The sequence below is a fragment of the Thamnophis elegans genome, chromosome 8 (assembly GCF_009769535.1).
Source record: "Thamnophis elegans isolate rThaEle1 chromosome 8, rThaEle1.pri, whole genome shotgun sequence".
NCBI classification, from domain to species: domain Eukaryota; kingdom Metazoa; phylum Chordata; class Lepidosauria; order Squamata; family Colubridae; genus Thamnophis; species Thamnophis elegans.
The window spans coordinates 2214623-2242460 of record NC_045548.1 but is presented as its reverse complement, the minus strand read 5'-3'; the positions used below and the strand labels follow the sequence as shown (position 1 = coordinate 2242460).

The 27838-nt window shown below is 36.3% G+C and overlaps 1 protein-coding gene across 6 annotated transcripts in view; it reads right to left on the bottom strand.

The window, feature by feature from the left end:
• RELCH (RAB11 binding and LisH domain, coiled-coil and HEAT repeat containing) overlaps nt 1-27838 on the bottom strand; it is a 68740-nt gene that overhangs the window by 25310 nt on the left and 15592 nt on the right. For 5 of the 6 annotated variants that reach the window (XR_004255900.1, XM_032223144.1, XM_032223143.1 and 2 more), the window contains exons 2-14: nt 26229-26318; nt 22322-22393; nt 22153-22208; nt 21379-21492; nt 19371-19571; nt 19180-19271; nt 17752-18051; nt 16866-16941; nt 15995-16090; nt 3241-3353; nt 1395-1485; nt 954-1025; nt 190-330 (exon numbers count right to left, since the gene is read on the bottom strand). Coding sequence is in view for 5 of the 6 variants with exons in the window: in XM_032223144.1 (XP_032079035.1) it covers nt 190-330; nt 954-1025; nt 1395-1485; nt 3241-3353; nt 15995-16090; nt 16866-16941; nt 17752-18051; nt 19180-19271; nt 19371-19571; nt 21379-21492; nt 22153-22208; nt 22322-22393; nt 26229-26318 (1514 nt within the window). In the remaining variant the exon portion in view is untranslated. Of the gene's footprint in view, nt 1-189; nt 331-953; nt 1026-1394; nt 1486-3240; nt 3354-9501; nt 9628-15994; nt 16091-16865; nt 16942-17751; nt 18052-19179; nt 19272-19370; nt 19572-21378; nt 21493-22152; nt 22209-22321; nt 22394-26228; nt 26319-27838 lie in introns of those variants that run through there. The other variant, XM_032223145.1, reaches the window with a different exon arrangement.

Here is a 27838-nt window from a genome sequence, read left to right as displayed (position 1 = left end):
GCATCATTCATATAAAAAGTGCAGAAGCATTCTAGATACTGATGACTCTGAATAATTTAAATAATCAAGGTTATTCAGTAATTGTACAAAATATTTTATCCTGGATCCTTGTAAACAATATATTTCATTTGCTTGTACATATAAACATATAAATATATATACATATATACATATAAACAGGCACAATACCTGCTGGTATTTGTCTGGATCATCAATGTATCCCATGATGATACCAAGACTTTTGATAACAGCTTCTCGTACCAAATCTGCTTTATCTTCCATTAGCATCTGCTGTAGCATGGAAAGAACCAATGAACTACGAATTTCTTTCTGAAAATACAAATAGGGACCTGGTATTATCCAGCAATACACAATTCAAAACTGCAAAGGCAAATTAGTAGCAAGATATTTCTATCAGCTTTTAGCAAAAAAAAAATTAGCTAAAAGGAAATGGCAAATGAATTTTTTTTAAGACTTCAAGAGGATGGCTATTAAACCTATCATATGTTCACTGCTCTGTTGTTTTCAGATGGTTGGTGGAATAAAAACATGCCACTTAAGGAACCGTCCGACCCAATACTCTTTATTGAGTTTTAATTTTTTAAGATTTGTTTTTGCAGCTCCGGAAAACTGCTTCATCTTGGTTTATATTACATTTTAACTTTGATTTTAGGAAAGGATACTTTAAAAGTAAAGCATGATTTTGAAAAATATATTAGATGGTTTAAAAAATTTTTTTTTTAAAAAAATGAAACATTTAAAAAGTTTTAAATAAAAGGAAATTAACCTGACTTGACCATGAACTCTATTATAAACCTATTCCTTGAGTCTTATTGGATTTTGGTTGTAGACCACAGCTTTAAACTCTTGAAAATGTATATTCAGTTTAAAGTAGTAATAATAACTGTAACAAGAACATCATCATCATCATCAACTGCTCATAAAATACTTACAGGAAGATATGGTGCCAACGCTCCACAAGACTCTGCTACTAATAGCCGCCTTTCTGGATATTTGTGATTGATCTGTGGGAGACAATTATTTCATTAATATTTGTTAGCATTTATTCCTTTATTTTTGCTTACAATATTTTTTTTATAAATCCCATACTAAAAAGTGAACAATAATGTTGCATTTCAGTACTATGAAATTATCTTCTGTTTACTGTATAGACCGAACATAAAGGTTCTTAGATTTCCACAGAAAAGCTAGATCACTGACGTTTGACTTGAGATACGACCTATTCAGATTCTTCTTTATTTTTGTTAGCCTGAATTTGTTCCGGCAGATTTACATTTCACCATATGTAAATTTAAATGTGCCACTGATCGTATTACTATGGCTGGAAAAATATGATTTTTTAAAGTTAATTAAATGCAAAACAGAAACGATACCTGCTCCCAGCACTGTGGCAAGAGTTCAGCTTCTACACGTGTAGGTCCCACATGTTGTGCAAATGCTACACACCCAGTCAAAATCATTTGCCTAGTAAAAAAAAAAAGAAAGAAGCCTATAATGAAAAAAACATGCTAGTGCAACCTGCAAACATTTAACAAACAGCAGATGCACCATTTGAAAGAATAATTAAGATAATTGAACCAGATGGCTCTTTTACTCACAGAAAGTCAACAATTGATAACATGAATAACTTTCAAAGACAAGATCTTTTGAAAAGCATATTTTTCTTTATTTCTGTAGGAAACGCACACTTTTATCTTGCTTTTGTTTACAGTGGAATTGGCTTCACAGGTAGATTCTCTCGCTTTGCAACTGCTCACAGGTGATGAAAAAGTAATTTTATGGCAATCATTGTAATTATAAGCTTCTCAGGTCTGGAAATCAAAACTGAAGTAATACCAGAAACACAATCATCATTTCATTTAGGGACATTTTTGCTTAATGATTGAGTTACTGGCCCCAATTTGATAGCTAAATGAGGACTACTGGTATAAAACTGCTGCTTATATTTTGGAAAACAAAATAATTGCAGTCGTGGTTTTTCATAAGTGAATATATAAAATAAAATACACACTGTAAGAAAAATGCTGTAGATCAAACGATCCACAATGTGAATGTATACTATAGCAGAATAAAGTCTAGATAATTTATATTGTGCAAAATTAAACATATACTTAATGTAAGCTACAAATTGAAAAAAAAAGGAAAGAGGGGAAGAAAAAGAGATTTTAATATACGTAAAAACTTCAAAATGCTCAGAATTGTTTATCTGAGGAATTAGTCTATATTGTACCAATGATTTGTTTGAAACTAAAGAATATTTAGTTAATATCTCCCATATATCAACTTTAGCCCATAAATGTGATAAAATTGGCAGCATATTTATTTTTCATTTATTTTTCTATGAAACTGAATCTCCATGAAACAATCTCACACTATATTTAATTTAAAAAATGTTTTTAAGAAATGTAACTACCCACTACCTACCATTCAACAGAGGGGTAGAAATAGTCTTTTAACCTTTACAAAGATGTCAGTTCCTCAATTAGCACTGCATCATCTCCCTTCAAAAATTAAATTCTGCTTGAAGAATCTGCAGATTGCTCTAAATCTGTGCTGCAAAGCCAAGATAACTTCTCAGATAACTTGATTTTTTAATATTTTCCTAAGGACGGTCTGATGAGACACAGCCTGATGATTAGAACTTGACAATGACTTTTTTTTGTTCTGTTACTACACCAAGTCTACAGCAAGAGACGATTCAAAGTTTGAGGATTGGTCAGAAACCTATTTACAAGTTTTTTTTCAATCTGTTAGTCTATACCAGAGCTATCAAATTTGCGTTGCAATGGCGTTGTCACGTGACATGTCAGGACCCCTTTGCTAAAATGGGCGTGGCCAGCGTGTGACGCATCCAGCCTACGAGTTTGACAGCCGTGGTCTATACCAGTGTTTCTCAACCTTGGCAACTTGAAGATGTCTGGACTTCAACTCCCAGAATTCCCCAGCCAGCGAATGCTGGCTGGGGAATTCTGGGAGTTGAAGTCCAGACATCTTCAAGTTGCCAAGGTTGAGAAACACTGGTCTATACTGATGCTATGAAAGTTATGTTGCCACTTAGTACATTGCTGAAAAATGCTTATGTTACCTTTGGCAATTTATATACAGCGATAATATTTAAACTAGACTACAAACCTATTGAGAGAACGTCTGCAGTAGAAAAGTAATCCCCGATTTAAAAAAAAAGAAGTCAGAAAGAGAAAGCTAATACAAAGCACACACCTTTGCTCATCATCTGGCCTTTTGATCAAGTTGAACAGTATATGCAGGAGTTGGTCTCTCTCTTTAGGTTCGGGATGGAGGCAAGCTGTACACAGAATGAGTGGAATCAACTCCTAAAAAGAACGTGAGCAGGAAGGAAAGCAAAAACTATCAAGTGATATTAAGGAACATAGAAGGAACATTTAAAACTCTAAAGAGCAATAAAATTATTTCACATACTGAATTCATTACCAACACAATTCACAAGCATGTTATGAACTCAGAAAACGGTCCATACAAATTATAGCTGTAAGTTCTGGTATCTGAACAATCTTGTCTTAATCCATGTTTGCTTACTTGAAGCTGAAGAAAAGAAAGTGGTTTAAACCACTGAAAATGAGAATGAGTTTAAGATTAACGTCTCATTATGCTGATTGCCATACAAAAAACTTAATTAATTTTATTTTGATACATTTTATATAAAGATATATTTACAGCAAAAAGGACTTTATGCCTATTTACAGAAGTTCGATCTGATTTGCAAGCAATTTATATTAAAATTCTGATATTTTAGCTACTTCATGTATTTGTGCTACTACACAATATGCCTTCCGAATCAGAAAAAAATTAAAAGAAAAGGTATAATTCAGAAACATTTTATTTGTCTAGTTCCTGATTATTATTTTTTTGCAATGTCACTATCAATCAGATTTATAAAGGATCATCCTACTGCTGTTCTAAGAAATACATTTATTGTCATGGAAGTACATACACTTCACTAAACTATGGTTGTCTATATATTAAAAACAAAAATCTTGTTCTATATAGATAGCTTTTCAATATAATCTCTACATCAGATGGTATAAATTCCCAAAGGCAGCTATAACTTAAAAAAAAAAAAAACTCTTTCCCTGATCTTTATGTCCAAATTAGACATTTTCAACAATACCCCGAATTAGGAAGACTTTAATAAGAAGATGAATAGAAAAAAAGTCTTTCCTTAAATCTTTAAACAATGAAAGATTATCTTAATAGACTACTTTAAATTCCACATATTACCTGCAATTCATTAACAAAAGCAAACAAAGAAAACATAAGACTCAGATTTTAGAATATTAAGAAATAAAAATATTTCCCAATTTATTCCAAGACTGGAGAGTTTATATAGCAATAGAGCAATATTTCAGTATGGTAAAATTGGATGCCCAAATTTCTCCTTCAGAAAAATGATATTATGAATTCATTCATTCATTCATGTTTTTGGTTTACAGCTTAGGAAACATAAGATCTATAGTTTAGCATCAAATTGTGGGAATTAAAATTGTAGACATACCATGTTTTCCCCGAAATAAGGGCTTGGCCTTATTTTTGGAGGAGGAGGGTTTATTATTTTGAGGGTGCAGGAGGCATGAGAGTGGTCACGTCATGGCTGCTGTGTTGTGCTGCTGTGACAGTGCAACACAATGGCTCATCAGCTGTTGCCCCTGAAGCTGTGCCCGCATCCTCCCGTCCCTGTGCCAGGCACTTTGGGAGCCTGCTCGCAAGAGAGCAGCCACCTGGCACCTCTTGCCATGTGGTGCGCACCCAGCAGACAACCCCTCGCTCCAGCCGGGCAGTGAGCGTCACTCACCAAGCGGTATCCCAAAGGCGCAAAGCCGTGTGAGCGCCTGTTTCCCCATTCATGCACCTCCCAGTCCTCATCACTTTGATATGGGCAAAGCCGGTGAGCACCAGTTCCTTGAGGAGCTCACAGCCAATGCCTCCGGCACCCACCACCAGAACTCACGTGGAAGCCACAGCCTGGGCCAGCTCTCCCTGGAGGGCCCGGGCTGCCGCCGCCATCCCAGGACTGAGGTGGCTTCCAAACCCAGGCTGGAAGCTGCTGAAAAACAGAAAAGAGGCTGGTTGGACCAGCCACCTGCTGCCAAGTCTTCCGGGAGCCAGAGCAGAGTGTCTTCCAGGAGCCGGGGCAGAACCATAGAGCGGGAAGTGCAGTCCCAGAGTGGCCATTGGCAGAAGACTCTCTGCCCTGGCTGCCGGAAGACTTGAGAGGAGGTGGCTGGCCCAACTGGCCTCTTCTCCGCTTCCAGCTGGGGTTTGGAAGCCGCAGTGGAAGTCATCCTCAGTGCTGAGATGGAAGCGGTGGCAGCCCTGGCCCTGCAGGGAGACCTCGCCCAGGTTGTCGCTTCCGCGCGGGTGTTGGTGTGGGCACCGGTGGCATCGGCTGTGAGCTCAAGGACCTGGTGCAGACTGCCTTTGCCAACATCGTCATGGGAGGCACATAAGCGCGGGGGGGGGGACAGGCACCTTTGGGATACTGCTCGGTGAGTGGCGTTCTGCCCAGGTGAAGGGGTGGGTTGTCCACTGGGCTTATTTTCGGGGAAGTGCGTATATTTAGGCCCACCCCCAAAATCCTTACTTTCGGGACATGTCGTATTTTCGGGGAAACACAGTAGGCTGTGAATTATACATAGTGATTTCTAATGTTGGATATGTAATGACACAAAATATTAATAACAGTTAAAGTCCAAACCCCTCTGGAGGACATCTGATTGCTTTATCTCTTGAATTGGTAATTTTATAAACATTTATTTGATTCTGTCCCCATCAGAGTATTTATTCTCATAAATGGTAGAAAAATTTAAAAGCAGCTAGACTTTCTCAGTTGACTAGCACTGAGCCCCACTCCACTGTCTTTCAATAATAAAAAATTACAAAATTATCCTGAAAGACAAAAAGACTACATGAAAGATTTGGAAACAGGTTTTATTAATAAGAGGAGAAGCTATGACAGAGTTGAGCTTCTTTATGTTTATTGCATTTTCTATTACCATGACATTTCTTTTTCCATTCAAATCTAATTATATAACTTAATATCAAATGGCGTTGATTGTATGAAGGAAAAAAAAAAAACCCTTGCCAAGGACTCTATTTTTGTTTGCTTCAGAATTCAAGTCTTTCTCCACTTCAATAATCTTGCGGGTCCAAGTACTGAAAGTGGTTAATAGGCAAAACACCACCCCATTTTAAAAGGTTAAATCAATAGAATAGATTCTTTGAATCAAGTCTGAAGACATGAGTATTTCTATAGAATATTATTCCAAGGAATGCAATCCAAAACATTATGGCTGTAAAAGTCTCTCCAAGAAACTCTAATTTCCAAAAAGAGAAATCCAAAATGAAACAATTGCTTACAAATAGAATAATAATGATCAAAGAATGGAGAATATCTTCGCTGAAGAGAATTCCCTGAAGGGGGATTAAGACTTTTCGCAACAAAACGATTAGCTAACTAAAGTAAACTCCCTAAATTATTTCTGTATCTCTAAGATTACACGTTATTATTTTTCAAATAAATTATAATATACATAAAGAAGGATCTATAAAGGTAATGTAAACATAATTAAGTATGACAAGGACATCTAGTATTTTTGAAAATCTCTTGAAATACACTTAATGAATAGAGAAGATTTCACTAGTTTCATAACAGAAAAAGATGAGACTGTATTTATAAATTAGATTCTGAATATAACAAAACAGGGTCAGGAAATAGCTGTTTTGCTACGTGGAGTCACATCTTGATGCAAGACTGCCAACACAGCAATTGCACAAGGACATATACAATATTAATCTCATGATATACAACTGGAGAGAATTTTAGTTTTAACTGATATTTAATTTAGTTAATCCAAAACCTCTATTTGATCACGTTATCTGAATATCCAATGATGCTGTAGGGTGCAAAATCATTTATATTGTTGTTTTTATACACATTGTATGCATGTTTTTTTTTATTTTTAGAAATATCAGAGAAGTAATCCTGAACATATATGTAATAGTATTAATCTTCTTTACAAATTTGCTGGAATTATGTAACAGTAAATAAATAAAAAGAAAGCAATATTCCTTTCTCTTTACATACCATTTAGGAGTTGTGATTTTAACTGATAAATCAGTATCAAACCTTGAGTTTTTTTTTAAAAAAATTGTAGAGCTATTAGCTCGAGTTTTTAAAAAGTCATAATTCCTAATTTGCACAGTGAACAGAAAAATCAAGTGAAATTAAATTTTGGATTGTCTTTGCCTAGTAATATGAATTTAGTTTCACATAACAGGCACTTTCTTATTGCTCCACTTAATACTACCAAGGCCTTGCATTGCCTGTAAACAGTCAGTGCTACTGAATTCTTAGTAAAATTACTAAACTGTGTTGTAATTGCTACCAGCCCTGGATGACATTTTCGCATCTCGCTGTTTGAGGAAGTTGCATAACATTCTCAGAGACTCCTCCCATCCTGCTTACAATCTTTTTAGACTGTTGCCTTCTGGCAGAAGATACAGAACAATTAAAACTAGGACCACAAGTCTTCTGAATAGCTTTTATCCCAGAGCTATAATTGCACTCAACAATGACCTAAAGGGCCACCGTCAGTGAACTGTTGGACAGCGTTCCTTGGTCTGTTGTGTGAATGCTTGGGTGGTTTAGGGGCGGGGGATGTTTTGGTGGGTGATGTGTGTGTTTGGGGATTGCTATGTGTGTTGGGCTTGGTCTCTGGGTGTTAATGTGAATTTCGTTGTATGTGTAAACTGTTTATATACGTACAATGACAATAAATAAATAAATAATAATTATAATTATACATAAGTATTAGTGAAATACAACTATATACTAGCGTAAACATGAATACGTTCCTTGCCTGCTGTCCATGCAGAAAAAAATCAGGACAAATATTTATTGCATGTTTATTCAACATTATATAATAAGAAGGCTTCAATGCTTATCAAATCTTGGATCAGGAAACCTTGTCAATATGAAAGTCCTTTTCAATATTCTACAACGAAGTAGAATATTACAATAATAATAAAAAGAAAACATTCAGGTGTCTTTAGAAATAAAAAAAAACCTACAATGGCATTGTGGAATAATAATAACGAATTTGCCATATGAAAGGATGTAGGGCAAATATATGGATTGAGATAATAGTAACTGATTTTTAAAGTAAAATGATTACTTGCACTTCCTTTATTTCCTATTTTTAATTAAATATTTTTGTTTCCTATTTTTTTTATTACATATTTTTGTTCCCATTTCCACAGGAATAGATGTGCAGTAACTGATTTTTAAATAATCATTACTTGAACTTCCTATATTTTGTACTTCTCTAATTAAATAATCCTGTTCCCTTTCCCACGAGAATAGATATATATGTGTTGCTTCAATAGGACTATACTCTGAAGATAGTAAAAGGTGTATTATTCTGCTTCAAGATCACTAAATAAATAAATAAATAATAAACATTTCAGGGTGGAAGATGGTAGGAATATTTATGTAACTAGAATGGAGGCAGTGAATGAAAATGTTCATTGGTTAAAGGGGTCTGGAAAAAAGCTTCAGTTATAGAAGATTTTTAATCTTAATCTATAGAACGTATCAGTTATCCTACATTAAAACACCAACGTTTTGGTTGTAATTAGTTATCCAAGATTTAGTACATACTACATAAAAGTGTCTGTGTATAAGATTTAGAGAAGGAAAATCTGCGATATTAATTAAGGAGCATAAATACATGATACTGAGAAGTGCATTTTATAAAAGTATTAAATTACATATTTAGAAAGCAGAAACAGGTCAGACAATATTCCACTAGAAGAGGCACATTCAAAAAGTGATCAGTATTAAATGGCATGATAATACCTGTCAGTAACTCTAAGGAAGATTATTAGATCCTAGACAGTGGTTAGATGTTTATTATATTTTAGGATAAATTAGTAGTCAAACTTCCAATAAACCATTTGTTTAAATTATCTGGCAATACAAATGGTCTTAGAAGTATATTTATCGTTATTTTCTAGAAATGAGAATGGATATATAAATATGGTTTTACAGTAGTTTGAAAATATAAGCAAACGATGAAGGGTTGAAGGAATTACCACTTTGAGAGTTAAAAACAATACTCAGCAGAATAATAGCTGAAATATTTGTTGGATTTTTAATTCTGAGGTTCTACTTAATTTTTACTAAGTGGAATTTTTAATGGTCATATAAACCGCAAATCTCCACTCTACAAACTGATTCTGAAACTTTAAAAATTGATTAGTCTATTTAGACTTTTTAAATTAAATGTATTAAAATGTTTTGAAACTATTTTCCCTTCAACTGAAAAATATTATTGGATGAGATCAGTAACATAACAAGGTTATCAGTCTTATTATTACCTTTTGCAAGGTTGCTTCATGCTATCTAGATTGGGTGACATGGGGCAGATACAAGGCTGACGTTACCTTGCAGAAAGCTGGATACTGACTCTGTTGGAATTAGTTGTGTGTCCATACGTCCATTGGTCATATTCTTTCATGCATATTATAGGATTGGAGCGTTCTCTGCATCGCTGCATCAGTACTTCTAAACTTCCTTCTATCAATGGGAGTGGAGAAACAATGAGAAACCTTCTTGAATGTCCTAATGCATGTTCCATGTTTTTAGTCAATGAAGGGGGGAGGAAAGGAATGACAGAAGCAGAAGGACAAGAGGTTTTACTCAATGGGAAGTAATGCGGGAAGAGCTCAAATGCTATATATGGACTCCCTATACTTGAAGATCTCTTAGATTTTTTTTTTTAACTTGAGAACTCTTCCAATAAGAGAGGGACTATAGCTGCCTTTAGTGTGCTGAACTCTTACGCACACTTACCTGAATTAATTTCACCTGCTTAGTGAATCAAGAAGTGCAAGAATGTCTAATCTTACAGGAAGAATACGGATCAAATTCTTCTGAACTTAAGGATTTGGCTGGAGGCTATTCCTAAGATTCAAAGTATATAATTACTGTGCGATTACTATTTTAACAAGATTTCCACAAGTCCAAAGTGCTAGTTGAATTTACTTCCAGAAGAAAAAGAATGAAAAATGATCAATGCCAAGGAAAGAGACTTCCACTTTTATCAATAAAGTGATTCTTGCCTGTTGGGAAGTTATACCAGGTGTGCCAAAATAATGAAATATGCATTTTTAAACTTGCCTATCATGGCATCTTTCACAGACATATCTAGAGCAATTACTTCTATTTTGCCATACTTTTAAATGATAACATATTACTTAACTTTTTTTTTTTCTGCCCAAAGAGGTAAAAACATAACCCCAAAGTTCTCAAGCTATATTTATGACTCTAAAGCTGAGTATGTTGGGGGAATAGTATTTTTCAACCCTAGTCTGACATGCCCATGCCAAGTGTAAGCACTTTGTGTAAGCACTGCCAAAGCTCGGCCCTGCTTTGCCCAGAATAAGTTTTGACAGTATTTCTACTTTACTTACGCAAAGCCTAGAGTGAGTTCTGAATGTTAGTTTGAACTACAGGTCTCACAACAGAAATAAAATGGCTACATATGTCTCTTACTGGTAGATGACTTCTAGCATGGTGTACGTATATATGTATACATCCATCATTTTTGGAATGTTTGAAGATTTATGTGCATTGGTGAAATTCAATATATTTTGTCCTGTATTTTTAGTATTTCAGAATGAAAAAAATTATTGACTTATAAATGGAAAACAAAGATGGCTGACCTATCAGTTGCGCTGAAAAACTTAACATAGGCTGTAGACCAGGGGCAGTCAACCTTTTTATACCTACCGCCCACTTTTGTATCTCTGTTAGTAGTAAAATTTTCTAACCGCCCACCGGTTCCACAGTAATGGTGATTGAAAAAGTAGGGAAGTAACTTTACTTTATAAAATTGATAAAGCAGAGTTGCAGCAAACCCCTACCGCCCACCATGAAAGCTGGAACGCCCACTAGTGGGGCGGTAGGGGCCAGGTTGGACTACCACTGCTGTAGACAGTACAAGGAAATGTCGTAGTAAAAGGATTATTTCTCATCCAATCCTAACCTCAATAAAGTCATTAGATTTAATCATGATAGGATGGCATACGTTCAGGGACCATTTTAGGGAAAGTTAACTCATTTTCTTGCAAAATAAATATTGGCTCCATCAAATGATATTCTCCTTCCCCCCCCCCCCCCCCCCCCCCCGCAGTGCTGTCCCAATGTCAGTAGATTAACAGTTGGACAACAGCTTCCCCCCCCCCTAGCTGAATTCAGGATTTCTACAAAAATTGACAATGTAATTTGTTATAATTCTAGTAGAACATTTTAGTTAACATCCAATGAATTATATAGCTATTTCTGTACATCCAATGGAAGTTTAAACTTTAGTTTCCTGATGCTACTTCCCTTAGTTGTGTGAAAATTTTTGAAACGGAATAGGCCTTTAAAAGTAGGTTATAAGAATACTACGAGAAATTGAAAGCAACTGAAGACGCATAAAATTGTTGACAAATTATACACTCTAATATAGAGTTCCCCAACCTTTCTGGGTTGGCAGTCCGGGGGGAGGGAGGGGCTTTTACACATGTACCCCTCTGTGAAAAAGGTTGTAAAATTGGGCCAAACCACAGGGTGACCCATTTTACAACTATCAAGACTTATGGTCATAATTGCCAGGCTCAGTTATAGTCATAATTCAAGGACTACCTATGATTTCATAATGGAGCCCTTTAGAAGTACGAATGCTCAGCTCTACTAATTTCTATCTGTTACAAAGAATCCTATAGAAAGCAGCTTTAGCTGTGAAGCGTCAGAGAATGGGGCGTTGGTTCTTACCTGATACGCCCCTTCTCTGGGCAGGTGGAGACAGCGGTCATGCATGGGTTAACTCAGTCAGTAACCAATAGAACTGAGTCTACCAAAGTGATGTCATCGCCTCTGAGGAGCATGCTCCCGCTTTTCTTGACGAAGGAGATAAGTAGACTGCTGTGCGGTGAACAATCGCTTTCCGTCCAGTGGCTACACAACATGCTCCCAGATCACCCCTGCGAGGTAGGCAGGATCCCAAGGGTGGGGATGACCGCTGTCTCCACCTGCCCAGAGAAGGGGCGTATCAGGTAAGAACCAACGCCCCATTCTCCAAAGTTGGTGGAGACACCGGTCATGCATGGGACGTACCAAAGCTGGCGTGTCCCCGGGAGGGCATGAGACTGGCCTAGGAGCTGGAAGAAGGGAGAACCTGTTGGAGGACTCGACGTCTGAAAGCTGCATCTGCCGATGCATATCGATCCACTTTGCAATGTCGTATAAACGAATTAGGAGTAGACCAGGTTGCTGGCTTTCAGATATCTTTCACTGAGGCCTTCCGTGCCCATGCCGCTGACGTAGCCGCGCTGCATGTGGAATGAGCCGTAATGTTGGGTGGAGGAGTGAGATGATGCGTGATGTAAGTTTGACCAATGGCAGACCTGATCCATCGTCCAATCATGGATGCTCAAAATGGCCCAAACCAAACGGCCGCTGAGGCTACAGAACCTATGGGCCAGCGCTACGAGGTAGCCGAGGCCGCGCGGTGAGCGTGGGTGGTATAGACCCTGCGGTAAGGCTGTGGAGCCAAGGGCAAAGCCGCGGACGTGCAGCGGTAGCTGGAGCGTTGAAAGGATGGCGGCGAGGTGCGACGGCTGCAGCGGCGGGTGGCTCTTCACGGCTTTTTAAAGGCTTCCCGCAGCTTTCGGAAGCTCCTGGAGGCGGCGGCAACAGTCAGCGGTGCAAGCGGCAAAGCAGAGGCCAGGAATTCCCCCGCTGAGGCAGAAGCGGTGAGCAGAGCCTCCCACGGCTATTTCAGCTAGCGCTGCTGAATTAGGAAGCCTCAGAAGCCCGGAGGCAATTCCAGGCAAGCCCCCAGAGGCTATTGAGAGTCCTAACAGGAGCCCAATCCAGAGACCAATTTAGAAAAGTAATTTTCTTTCTTTGTTTGAGTGAAATCCAATTAAAGTAATATTAGTTGAGGAGAAAGCGATTAGCACAGCCAGTTCCAATTGAACTGAGCCTAAAAAAGTGGGAGTATGCTCCTCAGAGGCGATGACATCACTTTGGTCGACTCAGTTCTATTGGTTACTGACTGAGTTAACCCATGCATGACCGCTATCTCCACCAACTTTGGTGAATTATTGTACCACAATTATAACATGGAAATATAGTAGCTGACTAAACAAATTAGCTGCCCAATTGCACAATTTCCCAATAAATGAAACTCGAAATGAACAGAAATCGTTAACGAACTTCACAGGATATACGAAGCTCAGCTGTTTTTGGTTTTGGAAGTAGGAATTAAAATGATTACAAAAAGTATTTCAAGAACCTGTTTATTGCAGCTTTGCATAGAACATATTATATCTTTTGCTATAACTTACTACAATTATTGGGGGGAAAAAATCTGGAATGCCTATTTTGCCAAGGAAATGCTTAGAGTTTTTTCAAGTTAATTGGAGTTTTTGATTTATCTTTAAATAACTGATCTCTATGAGATATCAAAACTAATTATGAAATTTTATTCAAATAAATAAAAGAAATACATTCTCTATCAGTATGAAAAACAATAAACTCTAAAGCCCTTTCAACTAATCTCATGTTAGTTTAGAACAGTGGTGTCAAACTCAAGGCTTGGGGGCTGGATCCGGAAACAGTGAAGGACCAGCCCGTGGTGCCCCTGCCAGCAAAAGCGGAGCTCGGGAAGACCATGGGTGGCCCTCGCAAGCGATGTTTTTGCTGGCAGAGGGTTCAGGAAGCCGTCGCAACTGAAAACAGAGCTTGGGAGCACATTTTTGCTGGCAGAGAGCTCAGGTCACCAGAGGTGCCCCCGACATGGGTGATGTTGAGCTGGCCACTCCCACCCTGGCCACACCTACCCCCAGTCCCCCAAGGTCAAACAGAATCCTGATGCGACCCTCAATGAAATAGAGTTTGCCTGGTTTAGAACTCGACCTTAAAAGTCTGTTCATGTAGATGTCATTAAGTAGCATCTACGATGTTATTGTTTCTGCTAACATTAATTAATTAGATATGGGTAAGCAATATAAGTAAACTTTGAATACTATTTTCTCCCAATTCTATATTTTAAATTAACACTATAGTACTAAAATTGGAATGAGCTAAATACGTAATATACTTGCTATTGATTTTGGATTGTTTCAGAAATATAACATGTGAAAATTAAAGTAAAAATCTAGCCATCCATTTTTGATTTGTTTGTTTGTTTTTGTGATAATGCAGTGTATGGGAAATCAGATTAACTGGTAATAATGTTATACATAAGGAAAAATAAAATAAGGAAAGGCATTCCTGGATGAAGTTATTCCAATGGGGAGAAGAGGAACAGAAGCATGATCTTTATGCTGGTGCATAAATAGGAGCCTGTGTTCCTATTAATAGCAATAGCAATAGCAGTTAGACTTATATACCGCTTCATAGGGCTTTCAGCCCTCTCTAAGCGGTTTGCAGAGTCAGCATATCGCCCCCACAGTCTGGGTCCTCATTTCACCCACCTCGGAAGGATGGAAGGCTGAGTCAACCTTGAGCCGGTGAGATTAGAATGGCTGAACTGCAGATAGCAGTCAGCTGAAGTGGCCTGCAGTACTGCACCCTAACCACTGCACCGCCTAGAAGAACCATTAATACTTCTTTTCTTCTAAATTCAGAACTCTTCTAAGATTCTAAGGATATATATATAACTTGGTAATTGAAAGTTGTTAGTATTCTCTGTTATTGATTATTTGGCTATTTCACGTGCAAAAACCAAGATTCCAATATATATTTATTAACTTTTATGAATTATGTATCAACTCAAAGCTATGATTATCTATTTCCACACATGTACAAGGATTAAATAAGCGAAAATTAGCACTGCAGAAATATATAATGTTGAAATATAACTAGGAACTGCAAAGAAGAACTAAAGCAGCGTCCTGGCAAGCTGATTGGCAACAGCCAGAAATTGGTAACTGATCCTGACAATTTAATGTAGCCCATACAATATCTTCTACTGTAACTTAAACAGATGTATTATTTCATACAATTAGGCGTGCAGCATATATAGTCAAAAATTGAATCCCACAATAAACCATTAACTATTGGAAAATGTAGCTGGTGACCATAACCTGAAGGATCAGTACACATTTCTTGACTTGGTTACCTTTTCATAAAGCTCACAAAATTAAATGCCGAAGTGCATTACTAGATATCTAGATTAACATGTAAAGCTAAGCTGGCTGGAAAAGCAATTTTGAATTAAAACAAAGAAAACGCATATAGAACCAACTCATCTTCAGCTCAGACTTCATTGTATGATTAGAAATGCATCACTAGGAGCCAAATTCCTAGTTAAAATTACACTGAAAGCCCTTGTTGATAACAGCAAGCCAGACTTCGGGGTTCGGGCCTGCCAATGAGCGAGCAAACATACAGATCTTGCTCTAACCACTCCCAATTATTGGTGCAAAATACTGACAGTTCAATCTAGCCATGCTGTCTGTCTGAATATGGCTGTTAATAAGAAGGGTGAACATTTAAATACGCATCATTTTTTAGAAATAATGTTAACAGGCAAGTTCACGTCAATTTAAAATTTAGGTTCTACTCAAATACAACAACACTAGAACCGGGTTGAGCTAATATAAGTAAGCAAACTGAAGGGCAAAACAGGTGGACTCACAGTAACAGCCCTGCAAAGTGCCTTAAGGATCTTAAGCCAAAAAGGATAAATAGCAGGATACCATGCTGTTTTGCTAAAAACTCACCTGACACAGATGTGCAACCATTTTCTGGGAGTAGAGATGCATGCACAAAAGTGAGAAGATGATTGCAAGTAACAGACTTCAGCATAATAAATAATACACAATTGTAAATGAACAGAAATATTGTGTGGAACTAAACAAATACTCCTGTATTTCTTACCTCTCGTTTTGCAAGCAGGACATTAGGAACAATATGTGGTAAACAACGTCCAAGCATCAGCATGACACTTTTTTCACTATCAGCAATTCGAGACACCTAAAGTGCAATTTTTTGGCAAAGTCATATCCAGCAATTGCGTTATACAACATGTCTTCGATAAAAAATTGTTGGAATTTCTTCCAGAAATTAGCACACAATTCAAATCTAAAATAAAATTCACATCTTAAAGATATTGGAGAAAAGTAAAAGCTATCTTTATGTGATTGGTTCAGAGTACACACTGGGATAATGAGAAAGCACCACTGTGTGACTGACACAGTGGTGCTTTCCAAAGGGTATTAGATTAGTATGTACCTAGGTTTCAAAAAATGGTACCTAGATCGACACACTCATGCGACAATTGGGTAAGGTGATCAAATATTTTTCGGAGTATAAGACACACCTTTCCCCCCCAAAAGAGGGTGAAAATCTGGGTGTGTCTGAACAGAGCATTTTTGGCCTCCTGAAACCCTGCCCTTCACAAACCCTTCACAAAATGGACATGCAGAGGGTTTAGGAGGCTTCCAAAGTGCTCCTGGGGCTGGGGAGGGCAAAAACGACCAAATAATGGGCCATTTTTGCACATTTTTGCCCCCCTGCCCCCCAGGAACACTCTACAAGCCTCCCAAAGCCTCTGCATACCTCACCCCCCCTTTTTTGCAGAGGGTTTGGGAAGCTTACAGAGTGAAAAAAAATTTAAAAAAATTTTACCTCTTCATAATCATGGTGCGTCTTATACTCCGGTGTGTCTTTTAGTCCGAAAAATATGGTGGTTCCTTTCCTTAATTCTTATGACTCAATAGGAAATAGTATTTTACAAAAATAAATATACCTCTGATCCCAAACGGCTCTCTGCTGACATCTGGCAAAATGACAGCAATGCTTGATGGAATGCAGGTGATAACTTCCTGAAATAGTGGGATGGAAAGGAAATATAAAACAGAACAAAAAGTTACTTATACAAATCTATTTATTTCACAATTACCCTAATAATTAAAAAATAAATGTTCAGTTTAAAAGTTTAATTAAGAATTCTATACTGGAGCCTGAACAATCTTCAGAAGTATAATTTACAGGATTCACTAAGTGTGTTGTAATATATTTTATTTAATCATGTTATTGAATGAAGCACAGCTGATTGAAATTGCTCAATATCCTAAACCTTAAACCATGACTTATTATTTATACAGTATGCTAAGACAAGAACGAAAAATTATGTTATGGCTTGGCAAAATATGTAAACCTAGTCTGTACTTAGAGAAATATAATCTATTAATTTCTTAAAACATGCTGCAACTACAATAGGGAGACAACTGAAAAATAATCAGCATGTCATGATTCCTTCTATTACAAGTTACAATTCTTCATGGTCAACATAATCCTATGCATTTCTTGATTTCGTTCCAAAACATGGATAACTGATGGCCAATATTTAAAGAGAAATCTGGAGCGAAAAATGTTCACATGGAATCCCATAACCTTAATGTACTACATAAAACCAGGTAGGGCATTTAATTAAAGGTGGAGATGACAAAACTCCTACTTAAAAAAAAAAAAGAAGAAGAAAGAAAGAAAAGAAAAGAAAGAAAGACAAGAACCTTACAACATTTTTGTGTGTTGACAGTATAAATTCAAAACCTGAATGTAGTTGTTAAATCTATTCAATGTTAAATACAATATTTTACTGTAAAAACAAAGCATAGATGAATTTAACTAACCTATTAGGTTTATCAAAATGTATGGCAGCTTTATTTGATGGGGAACAAAATGGAAATTTTTCTCTTTCTTTATAAGCAAAAGGTATTCCAATATCCTCTTTAGAAGTCCTACATTCAGGTTCCATCAAAGTTATTTCTTCTTCAGTTCTCCCAAGTTTATCATCATTGGTTGAACTTTTAATGTCTAAATATTTTCCATTATCATCTGGGAGCGTGGGAGGCACTTGGGCTGAAGACGGCTGTACTGTGTCACATACCATTGGAATAGACGTTTTTTGACTTCTCAAGTAGTCTATTTCACTGCAATAGAGAAAAGAAAAAAGCTTCTGAAACAAAAAAATTAGTATGAAATAAATCACTTTTAATGACTTAGCTAGTTCATGAATAAATCTTTTAGAATATTTTATTGGGACACATCTACCACAAATGTAAAAATACAGCAATATTTTCTAGTGGCCTAAATGCTGTGGAATATTCTTACCACTGGAGATGAGAACTTGGTTTTGCTGGGTTACTCTAGGCCAGTGTTTCTCAACCTTGGCCACTTGAAGATGTCCGGACTTCAAGTCCCAGAATTCCCCAGCCAGCGAATGCTGGCTGGGGAATTCTGGGGGTTGAAGTCCGGACATCTTCAAGTGGCCAAGGTTGAGAAACACTGCTCTAGGCCCCAAGGGGGCGCTCATTGCTGGAGGTGGATGAAAAGGTAAGATCTCATCCCTATACTGACCATATTGTGGTTCCTGGTTTGTTTGTTTCCATAGTTTTAAATTTTTAATATGCTCCGTTTTAAATGTTAAACAGCTTTTCTATTTATCTTTCATTATCTGTAAGCCACTCATAGCTGCCTTATCAGAAAGATGGGCAGCATATACATTTAATAAATAAATAATAAAATAAGCTACTGCCATGCTGGTATATTCATATCCAGCATCTCCCCCAAAATCTATTTTCTTCATTCCTTTCGATGCATGAAAATAATTCTGACAAAGATACCTTTGAGGCATATAAATAGATTTTGGCAATGAAAGCTGTTAAACTGAAATGCAGAGAAACAAGTTTTTAAAAGCAGTTTAACTCAATTAGCAATAGCAATAGCAGTTAGACTTATATACCGCTTCATAGGACTTTCAGCCCTCTCTAAGCGGTTTACAGAGTCAGCATATTGCCCCCAACAACAATCCGGGTCCTCATTTTACCCACCTCGGAAGGATGGAAGGCTGAGTCAACCTTGAGCCGGTGAGATTTGAACAGCCGAACTGCAGAACTGCAGTCAGCTGAAGTAGCCTGCAGTGCTGCATTTAACCACTGCGCCACCTCGGCTCCATATTCATTTATAGGCATAATAAACTGAGATCGATACCCTGGTCATGTACAGCAAATTGCTTATTTTGTATATATATTTTTTAAAAAGTCAACACATTAACATACCTTTCAAGCCTTTGTATCTGCTCCATAAGAGACCATTTTTCTGTGCTTAATGCATTAATTTGATCTTCCAATTTCTGCACCAACACGCATTGCTAAATAAAAAGAATATGACCCCAAAATTAATTTAATTAATTGATTTAAACTGAATAAATAAATTAATCTAATTTGCCATCCTGCAAAATGAATTATACCTCTATTGATTCTGATGTTCCAAATACAGGAATGTTTTCTAGGATAGGAGTAGTTGCCTCTAGTTCCTCCTCTTCTGGACCAACTGCTACATCTACAATGTCTTTTGCAATAACTTGGTGATTTCCAAAATCCCGGTACAGTTGTAGCAAGTCTGGAGGTTTTGGAATGTTCAGTCCTACATCATCCCACAGTTCAAAATCCTTTATATATGCAAAATTAAAATATTTATGAGGTTCAGTATATAACTTATGCAAGTTATCACATCAAATGATAAAATGCAACTTCCAGAAGAGAACTTATTGGCCAGGTAACAATAATAAAAATAAATTTTACACTTCTCTATTACTTAATCATATATTGTTGAAATCAGTTGTAGCTTAAAATGTATGATACAATTGAATTAAATCTCATTTCTTAACATTAAAGTGACCACTACTGAAATTTTTGTTCAACATATGAAGGTTTCACTGATCATAAATAATTAGCTTAGTGAGATCTTTGATAAAACCAAATTGCATAATTCATGCAGCACAATTCTAGCTGCCACTAATTAAACATATTCAAACCTGGCCCTGCTCATTACTTTGGGGAGTACATTCTCCAACCTGCTACTCAAAATTGCAATGTACTACATGGCCTGGAAAATACACCGCATCCCTCTGACATATATAAATAAATGGTGTTTTTTACTGCTGGAAATAAGAATATTTAAGCAAGCTAGGGGAAGCTAGAAACCCCACAGAATTTTAAAAAATCAAGAAGGATGAACTTTCAAAATATCTTGTAAGCCACCAATAATTGCTAGATCACAATGAAGTATGAATTGATTAAATATAAGAGAAAGAAGATTCCTCACACTTAAGGTCTACAAGTACAGACTGATTATTAGGAAATAGGAAAAATGGATAGCTGTCAAGAACAGTCTGTACTACATTATTTTATGATACTTGTTTCACTAATATAAGATTTAGGAAAACTTCCTAGCTATACACAGGCTCAAGATTTTCCATCAAAAATAAACTATCAGTGGTGTAGCTTCACAGTAGGTCATCAGCTTTTGATCATTCATACATATTGGAACAAAATTAATAATACAGAATAGATGAATCATTTGAATTTATTATTTATATCAAGAGACAAAAAAGTATTTCTCCTTGTATTAAAAATATGGTCCTCATTATGCAGACCAGATACCAGTATCCATAATAAAATAGCTGATATATCTATTGATTTTGATGGAATTATTTCTGCATCCATTAAACGTTTTTTATGGGGGCCTTTTTAATTGCAGTTATTCACAACAGAATCCTTATTGATGTTTCAAAAAGAAAATTATATTGTTTTCTATCCTTTTTATGAAATTCATCTCTCGTCCCTTACGTATCTCAGACCTAAGCAGGGAGAAAGCATTAAGATGGAGTGGGTGGGAATGAACAGAGTATTAAAAAAAATATTTCCAGCAATTTTAGGAACTTTATGTTCAGCGTTTTTTGTTGTGACTTATTTTTTCTAAAACAATGAAGCATTCAGATTCAGATCTAACATGTCATATGTTTAGTGCTTTATAAAAGAGAAAGAGAACATTTCAGGAGGGTGAAAAAGAAATCTATTTTCTTCTAGTGCTCCTGGATCTAGTCATCTGGAGTTCAAAACATCAGCATTACTGTTCGGAATTAGCTTATTATTCCTTACTTTGAACAAAGCAATAACCCTACTTTAATTAATTTACACGAGAGATACACTATATCAGTGTTTCTCAACCATGGCCACTTGAAGATGTCTGGACTTCAACTCCCAGAATTCCCCAGCCAGCATTCGCTGGCTGGGGATTTCTGGGAGTTGAAGTCCGGACATCTTCAAGTAACCACGGTTGAGAAACACTGCACTATATACTATGAACAGAGAAACTTTTTTGAAAATAAATTAAAAATAACTAGACCATGTTAGGAACAAAAAGGAAAAAAAAACCCAAGCTCAGAATGTCACAAAGGTGCCATTCCAACTTACCTGATCATCATTCTCATCTGAAAAAGTTATTGAAGTAAGCTTGCATCCATTCTTTAACAGAAATTCATTGACTAAGAAGTTTAAAGCTCTTTTTTCAAGAGGTTTAATTGGTTCCTGGGGAAAATAAACGCATATAACATTTAAATCTTGATATCATTAAAACATTTTCCTATTATGTTTAACAGATATTAAACAAGTTGATTACTCATTTCAAAACAAAAACTACAAGCTTGGACTTGTGCGCCTAAGCATGTTATTTAGTTAGAGATAGGAATGCTGTGAATATAACATTTCTTTACATCAGGGGTGTCCAACATAAGGCCCACAGGCCGGACTTGGCCGGTGGGGCCATCCTGGAAAATGTAAGGGGTTGTCCCGCATTGTTTCTGCCCGGTCTACCCAATGTGAAAAGAAAACATCCCCCGCTCACACCCCAAGGTCAGAGAGCCGAGGTGGCGCAGTGGTTAGGGTGCAGTACTGCAGGCCACTTCAGCTGACTGTTATCTGCAGTTCGGCGGTTCAAATCTCACCGGCTCAGGGTTGACTCAGCCTTCCATCCTTCCGAGGTGGGTGAAATGAGGACCCAGACTGTGGGGGGCGATATGCTGACTCTGTAAACCGCTTAGAGAGGGCTGGAAGCCCTATGAAGCGGTATATAAGCCTAACTGCTATTGCTATTGCTATCAGCCATAGCCCTGATGCGGCCTTCAATAAAATTGAGTTTGACACCCCTGCTGTACAGTAACAGCAGAAGTAGCATGTTGGATCACTCACCTGAATTTCAGGACTTGATTTATAATTTCTTCGTTCCTGCAAAGGAACTTCATTTTCTGAAAACAGCAATACATTAAAAAAAAACATTACTCTCCAGGCAGTCATGCACCACCTCTTTTTATTTTATCAAAATACAAAAAAAACTGAGGAAAAGGTTTGGGTACACCACCTGCAGCCTGAGTCAGGTTGGCTCGGAGGGCCTGAATGGTCTCTTTTGCTTTCCGTAGTTCAAACTCCAGGACTGGACAAGGATTTGGATTAAACATACACAGGCATCCAATCAAGAATAGGGAAACAAAAATGAAATATAAAAAAGCAAGGATGGGTGTAAAAATAAAATACAATTTGTATTAGACAGAGCATGCAATCTTTATGGAATTCATGAACGCATGCAGCAGAGTTAGACTGCAGCAAACTGGTGAGAGATTTCTATGACTCGAACCTAATCTTAGTTGAAAAATCTAAGGTATCTGACATACCTTAGTACTATAGGCTTTAAGAAACAAAATGTACCTCTTTTTGAAAATCTTGAAAATTTCACATTACAAACGATTATTATATTCTAATCTTTTAAAGTTTTACCTTATACAAATGGAAATATGAGGCCATCTTGCTTTGAGGGAATAAGGAGAATATGTTTAAAATTATAGTTTTGTAAAAAAAAAGAATTGAGTAATCTGTAACTACAAAAATGAAATAATTCATGTTAATGCCATTTACAAAGGATGTTTTAATTCCCATTTTGTGGCATGTTATATGTCAGTTGAGTAGAGAAGCTTATCATGTCAACTGAGTTCTTAAATATCGGCAAACATTGAAAAAATATTTCTTTTCATAAAGAACATTGATTTTAATATTTAAGTTACCTGAAATAATTTTATGAATCGTTTTCTGCCTAGAAAAGTGATTCATAAAAGATTATCCAATCTTTGAACATTTCGTGTAATTGATCTTGGTTAAGATCTTGGTTAAGTACACTAACAGGCAATTATTAATTAGCTTCTTTACAGGTATTTATCATTAGAAATATTTGACAGATTTTTTAGAACTTTTTTTTTCTACAAATGCTCTATTTACTGGTAATACTGATAGGTTAGTAATAGAACTTCATGGAAAAAATATTCACTCAGTTTGCATTTTTCTTCTTCAAAAACAGAAGGCATAATTAGAGTCCATCACAACTACTACACGGAAATAAACTGTTTGATGCACAGAATTTTGATGCAGAAATATAAAAGCATAACTGAGGATTTGATGGAAAAGTATAAAAAAATCTGTAGTAGTCAGCAATGCTGATCTGCAAATATTTCTGTGCAACAAAGTCTAAAACCAATGTGGATATTTCATATATAAAGTAATATCTTATAAGTTCTCAGTGTTTTCAGCATCTGGATAAGCTTATCTTTTGAAAATTTAATTTAGTTTAAAAGAATTTATGAGGGGCAACATTTCTTCCTTAAAATGTAGAAATGCATGGTTACAGAACTATTGCAGATCAGAAATGCCCTGCAACAGGATGATAAAAATGTTTTTATAAGAAAAATAGCAAAAACAAAAACAAAAAAAGAATTGTGGAGAAGCTCAAGAATTCCAATGAGAAAACTGAAGTTCAGTAGCGAGCACAGAAATCCAGAAAATTCATATCACATATACCTGCTTTAAAATCAGATGGCAAAGTATTTCCATTACCTAATTATCACAACCAACTACACACGGAGCAGATTTTATAATTATGCCTATTTGTTTTATTAAAACAGTTTACTCTGCTGCATGGTTTCTCTTCGGACATCTTAATATTTTGAAACAGCTAGTTAATTCAATAGCATATCCACAATGACTCATAGCTGTAACAAAAGACACTGTTCATCCAGAATTAAGTAATTTATATTTGGCTCAAATTAAAGCAGAACAGAGTTCAACTTAATATGGAACTAAACAAATACTTAATTCTCTTATTCCCACATTCACTTTAGGAAAATGATATAATGAAGTATACCTATCCTAAAATGTTCATGTAATAATAAATGAGTTAGACTGGGATTCAGGCTTTAGACGTGTACTATAATTTACTATCCTAAGATCCTACCCAAGCCCATTTCCTTTTTTATAGATCCCACCCTGGGCCATTTTTCATAATTGTTACACAGGTGCTCATGGTACATAAATATGCAAGAGACTTTCACTTGTTACTCCTTTAAGGCTTTTTTGGAATTAAGCTGCATTTACTAAAAGAGATAGCTACGTATTCGGAATTCAAAGAAGAACTAAATCTTCAGAGGTTCCACCTCTGTCTACAGTAGTATTTGCAGCAGCTATCGTTTTGCAATGGACATCTGAAGGGTCACTAGCTCTGGAAATAATTGTATAATCAACACATATTTTTATTACGTAAACTTAAGAAATGCAATGTTAGGTTTGAAAATTGTCACAGTTTTTTAACATGATTTGCAAAAAACAAATTACTAAAGTTTTCCAAGATGTCTAATTTGCAATGGGCTACATTCAAATATCATTATTAGCAAAAGGATATCCAAACTTTTGGAGCTGATGAAATTTTGACAGTGCCGTGAGCACCATCACAAAATAGTACCATATCATATGTAGAGCTGGTGGAGGGGAACAGAAAAAGAAGATAAATTTAAAAAGGGAAGTGAATGAGGAAAAAACAAACAACAAAATAAAGAGAGTGAGTGAGAGAGAGAGAGAGAGAGAGAGAGAGAGAGAGAGAGAGAGGAGAAGAAAGAAAACCGATCTATGCATACATTCGGAAAAGAAGAGCCACAAATCTAACAAAAGAAAAAAAAAGAGATAGTCCTTCTCCAAAGTTAGGTTATCCACCCATATACCCATTGTTTTCTTAGCTATTATTTGTTAATCTCAGCCTGGGTTTGAGATGGATGGAAAACAATGATGCTCTGGCAATTAACAAAATACTCCTTTCCATATCAACATCCTGAGACTAGTCTCAAGGTGGAGATTACTGTTAAATAAATGAAACAACAATGACGTTCTTCTCATTTTCATTCTCATCTCTAGTTACTAGGACTGTGCAATTCCTTAAAAAAAAAAACCTTCAAAATGTGTAAGATTATGGGTGGGCATCTTTTCATAAACAGTTAAAGCAGCCACTACTTTTTTCTACTTTATGTATCTGCTCTGGAAAGTGATTTTAGCTGTCTTATAACTACTGGGTGTGAATGGTGGCAGATTTGCATAAATAGAATAGTCATGTTTATAACCACTAATATATTATAGAATTGAATGTATTTCCCTATCATTCTGAATCTGGCCAATCAACATAAAAATCTCCCCGTGGAGATTCGAACCCTCACCACCCTCCAGGCCTTCCGCAAAGCCCTTAAAACCTGGCTGTTCCGACAGGCCTGGGGCTAAAGAGCTTTTGCCCCCCTCCTCGAATGGTATGGTTGTTGTGTGCTTTTAAATTGTGTATTGTTTGTTCATCTTTTTATCCCTTATCTGTATCCCCTTCCCTGACTTGGATTGTGAGCCGCCCTGAGTCCCCTTCGGGGAAAAGGGCGGCATATAAGTGCAATAAATTCAATTCAATTCAATTCAAAATGCAAAAAAGTACTGTATCATATTGTTTTGCTTTTTACTGTTGTATTAAGAGTTGCTCATATTTGTACCAAATAAGTGATTTCTTACCACAAAGAATTTAATTCCTGTCAGTACATTTTTATGAAGCTTTCCTAATGAATAAGAATCTATTTGCAAAAAAGTAAAGTAAATTGAAAAGTTGTATTATTTAAAAGAACTTGAGCTTCTTGGGAACACTTGTACTACCACTGATTTGTGACAAGTACAGTAAATGGAAAAATCATGCAAGAAAATAATTTATATAATGAACTCTATTTTAATGTGAAGAAACAAAGATGAGATGTTAACAATGTAACCATCCATTCAATAACTTGTTTCTAGACAATACTCTGTAAATGAAATTTACAACGTCATATTAGACAGTGTGTGGTTTACAAACATTGATACCAACAAAAAATTCAACAGGGAGCATGATTTGTGCAAAGCCCACTTGGCACCTTATCTGAAATTTTACTCACCAGCTACTCGCTCGTCAGTTTCCCTATTTCCATCATCTGAATATCTTGCAAAATCCAAGGAATCAAGAGTGCTAATGCTTCCAGCTCGATCTAAAGAGGAAAAAAAAGAGGGGGGGGGATATCTTTTGTTTTCAAAAAGGATAAAACTACTGCATATGCAAAGGACAATTTTCATGAGAGTTGTGTATTAGTTTTTCCATGACCTACAATGAATTTCATTCTAAAAAAAGGTGATTTGCAAAAGGTTTTATGACTGACTTCACTAGAACCATGAAGAAAATTGCTCACCTTTCAAGTGTAATGGCCAGCTGGTCTAGTAGTTAAAGCACCAAACTGGAGACCAGGAGACTTGAGTTCTAGTCTGGCCTTAGGCATGAAAGTCAGCTGTGTTACCTTGGGCCAGTCACTCTCCCTCTCCGCCCAATCCACCCTTTAGGTAAGGAGAGGAGGAGGAGGAGGAGGAGGAAAGAGTATTATGTATATTTGTAACCTTGAGATTTATAAAAATAATAAAGGTAGGATATAACTAAATTAAAAAAAATAAACTTATCGTACTTATATTTATAAAAATAAACTTATCTGTTTTCCTTTCATTTGCCTTTTCCCACAAATATATTTATTTAGAGACAACTTTCTGAATGCAAACGATGCGAGCATAAAACTACAGTAGTGAGAAAAAGAGTGTGAATGGTTTAGTACAGGTGTATCAAACTAGCGGGCTATGGACCGGATGCATCACGGTCAGGCCACGCCCTCCCAAGCTCTGCGAATGGGAAAAACATTGTGAAACGTCATGTGATGCCAATATGATGTGAGTTTGACACACATGCTTTAGTATGAACTTTTCAGTAATCCTGAAGCCCTGTGACTGATGCACATTCTGATATGGGCTTCACTGAGGTTCTATTAATAGATTGAGAGATTCTGGTTGAACAAACCACATCCCAAAGTGTCCTTTTATAGCTGTACAGAATACACTGGATCAACATTTACTGTTTTTGTTCCCAAAAGTAGTGGATCCCTAGCACAATTAGTTCTTTTTAAGAGGCTGTGATTTAAAAACCACCATGTTTAGATTCACAAAGCCAAAACTGAAACTACCGTGTTTTAGATAAACATGGCTTTCTTCCTTGTTTACACTACATCCAAGACTGGCTTTCCTTCATAATGTGGCAGAAAGCTTATTTCATAAAGTAATTCTTTCAGTAATGCTATTTATACTTTAACCATGCGATCAAAGTTTAAATGTTTTAAGAACTGAACTTTTTAAAATGTGCATTGCTCGTTTTTGTTTCTATTTCTATTTTTCTATTTACAGTATTTATTTATTTCTGGATATTGAGGCAATGAAACAATAAAACATGGGACTTCCCCGCCCGCAAAAATTCACTAATGTGTAATGTAAAATAGATTGGAAATACTGTTTTGATTGCAACTCATTCCATGCTTAACTCAATAGAGCTGGTAAATCCAAACAGGTGTTAGATGAACACCACCTTTTTAGTACTTTAGTAAACAATCATTTTTACATGAAGACGTTCTCCGAAAACTTTATCTTTTCATACACATGCTTGAAAAAAAATCGAACATAATCAAAACAGAGTCTATCA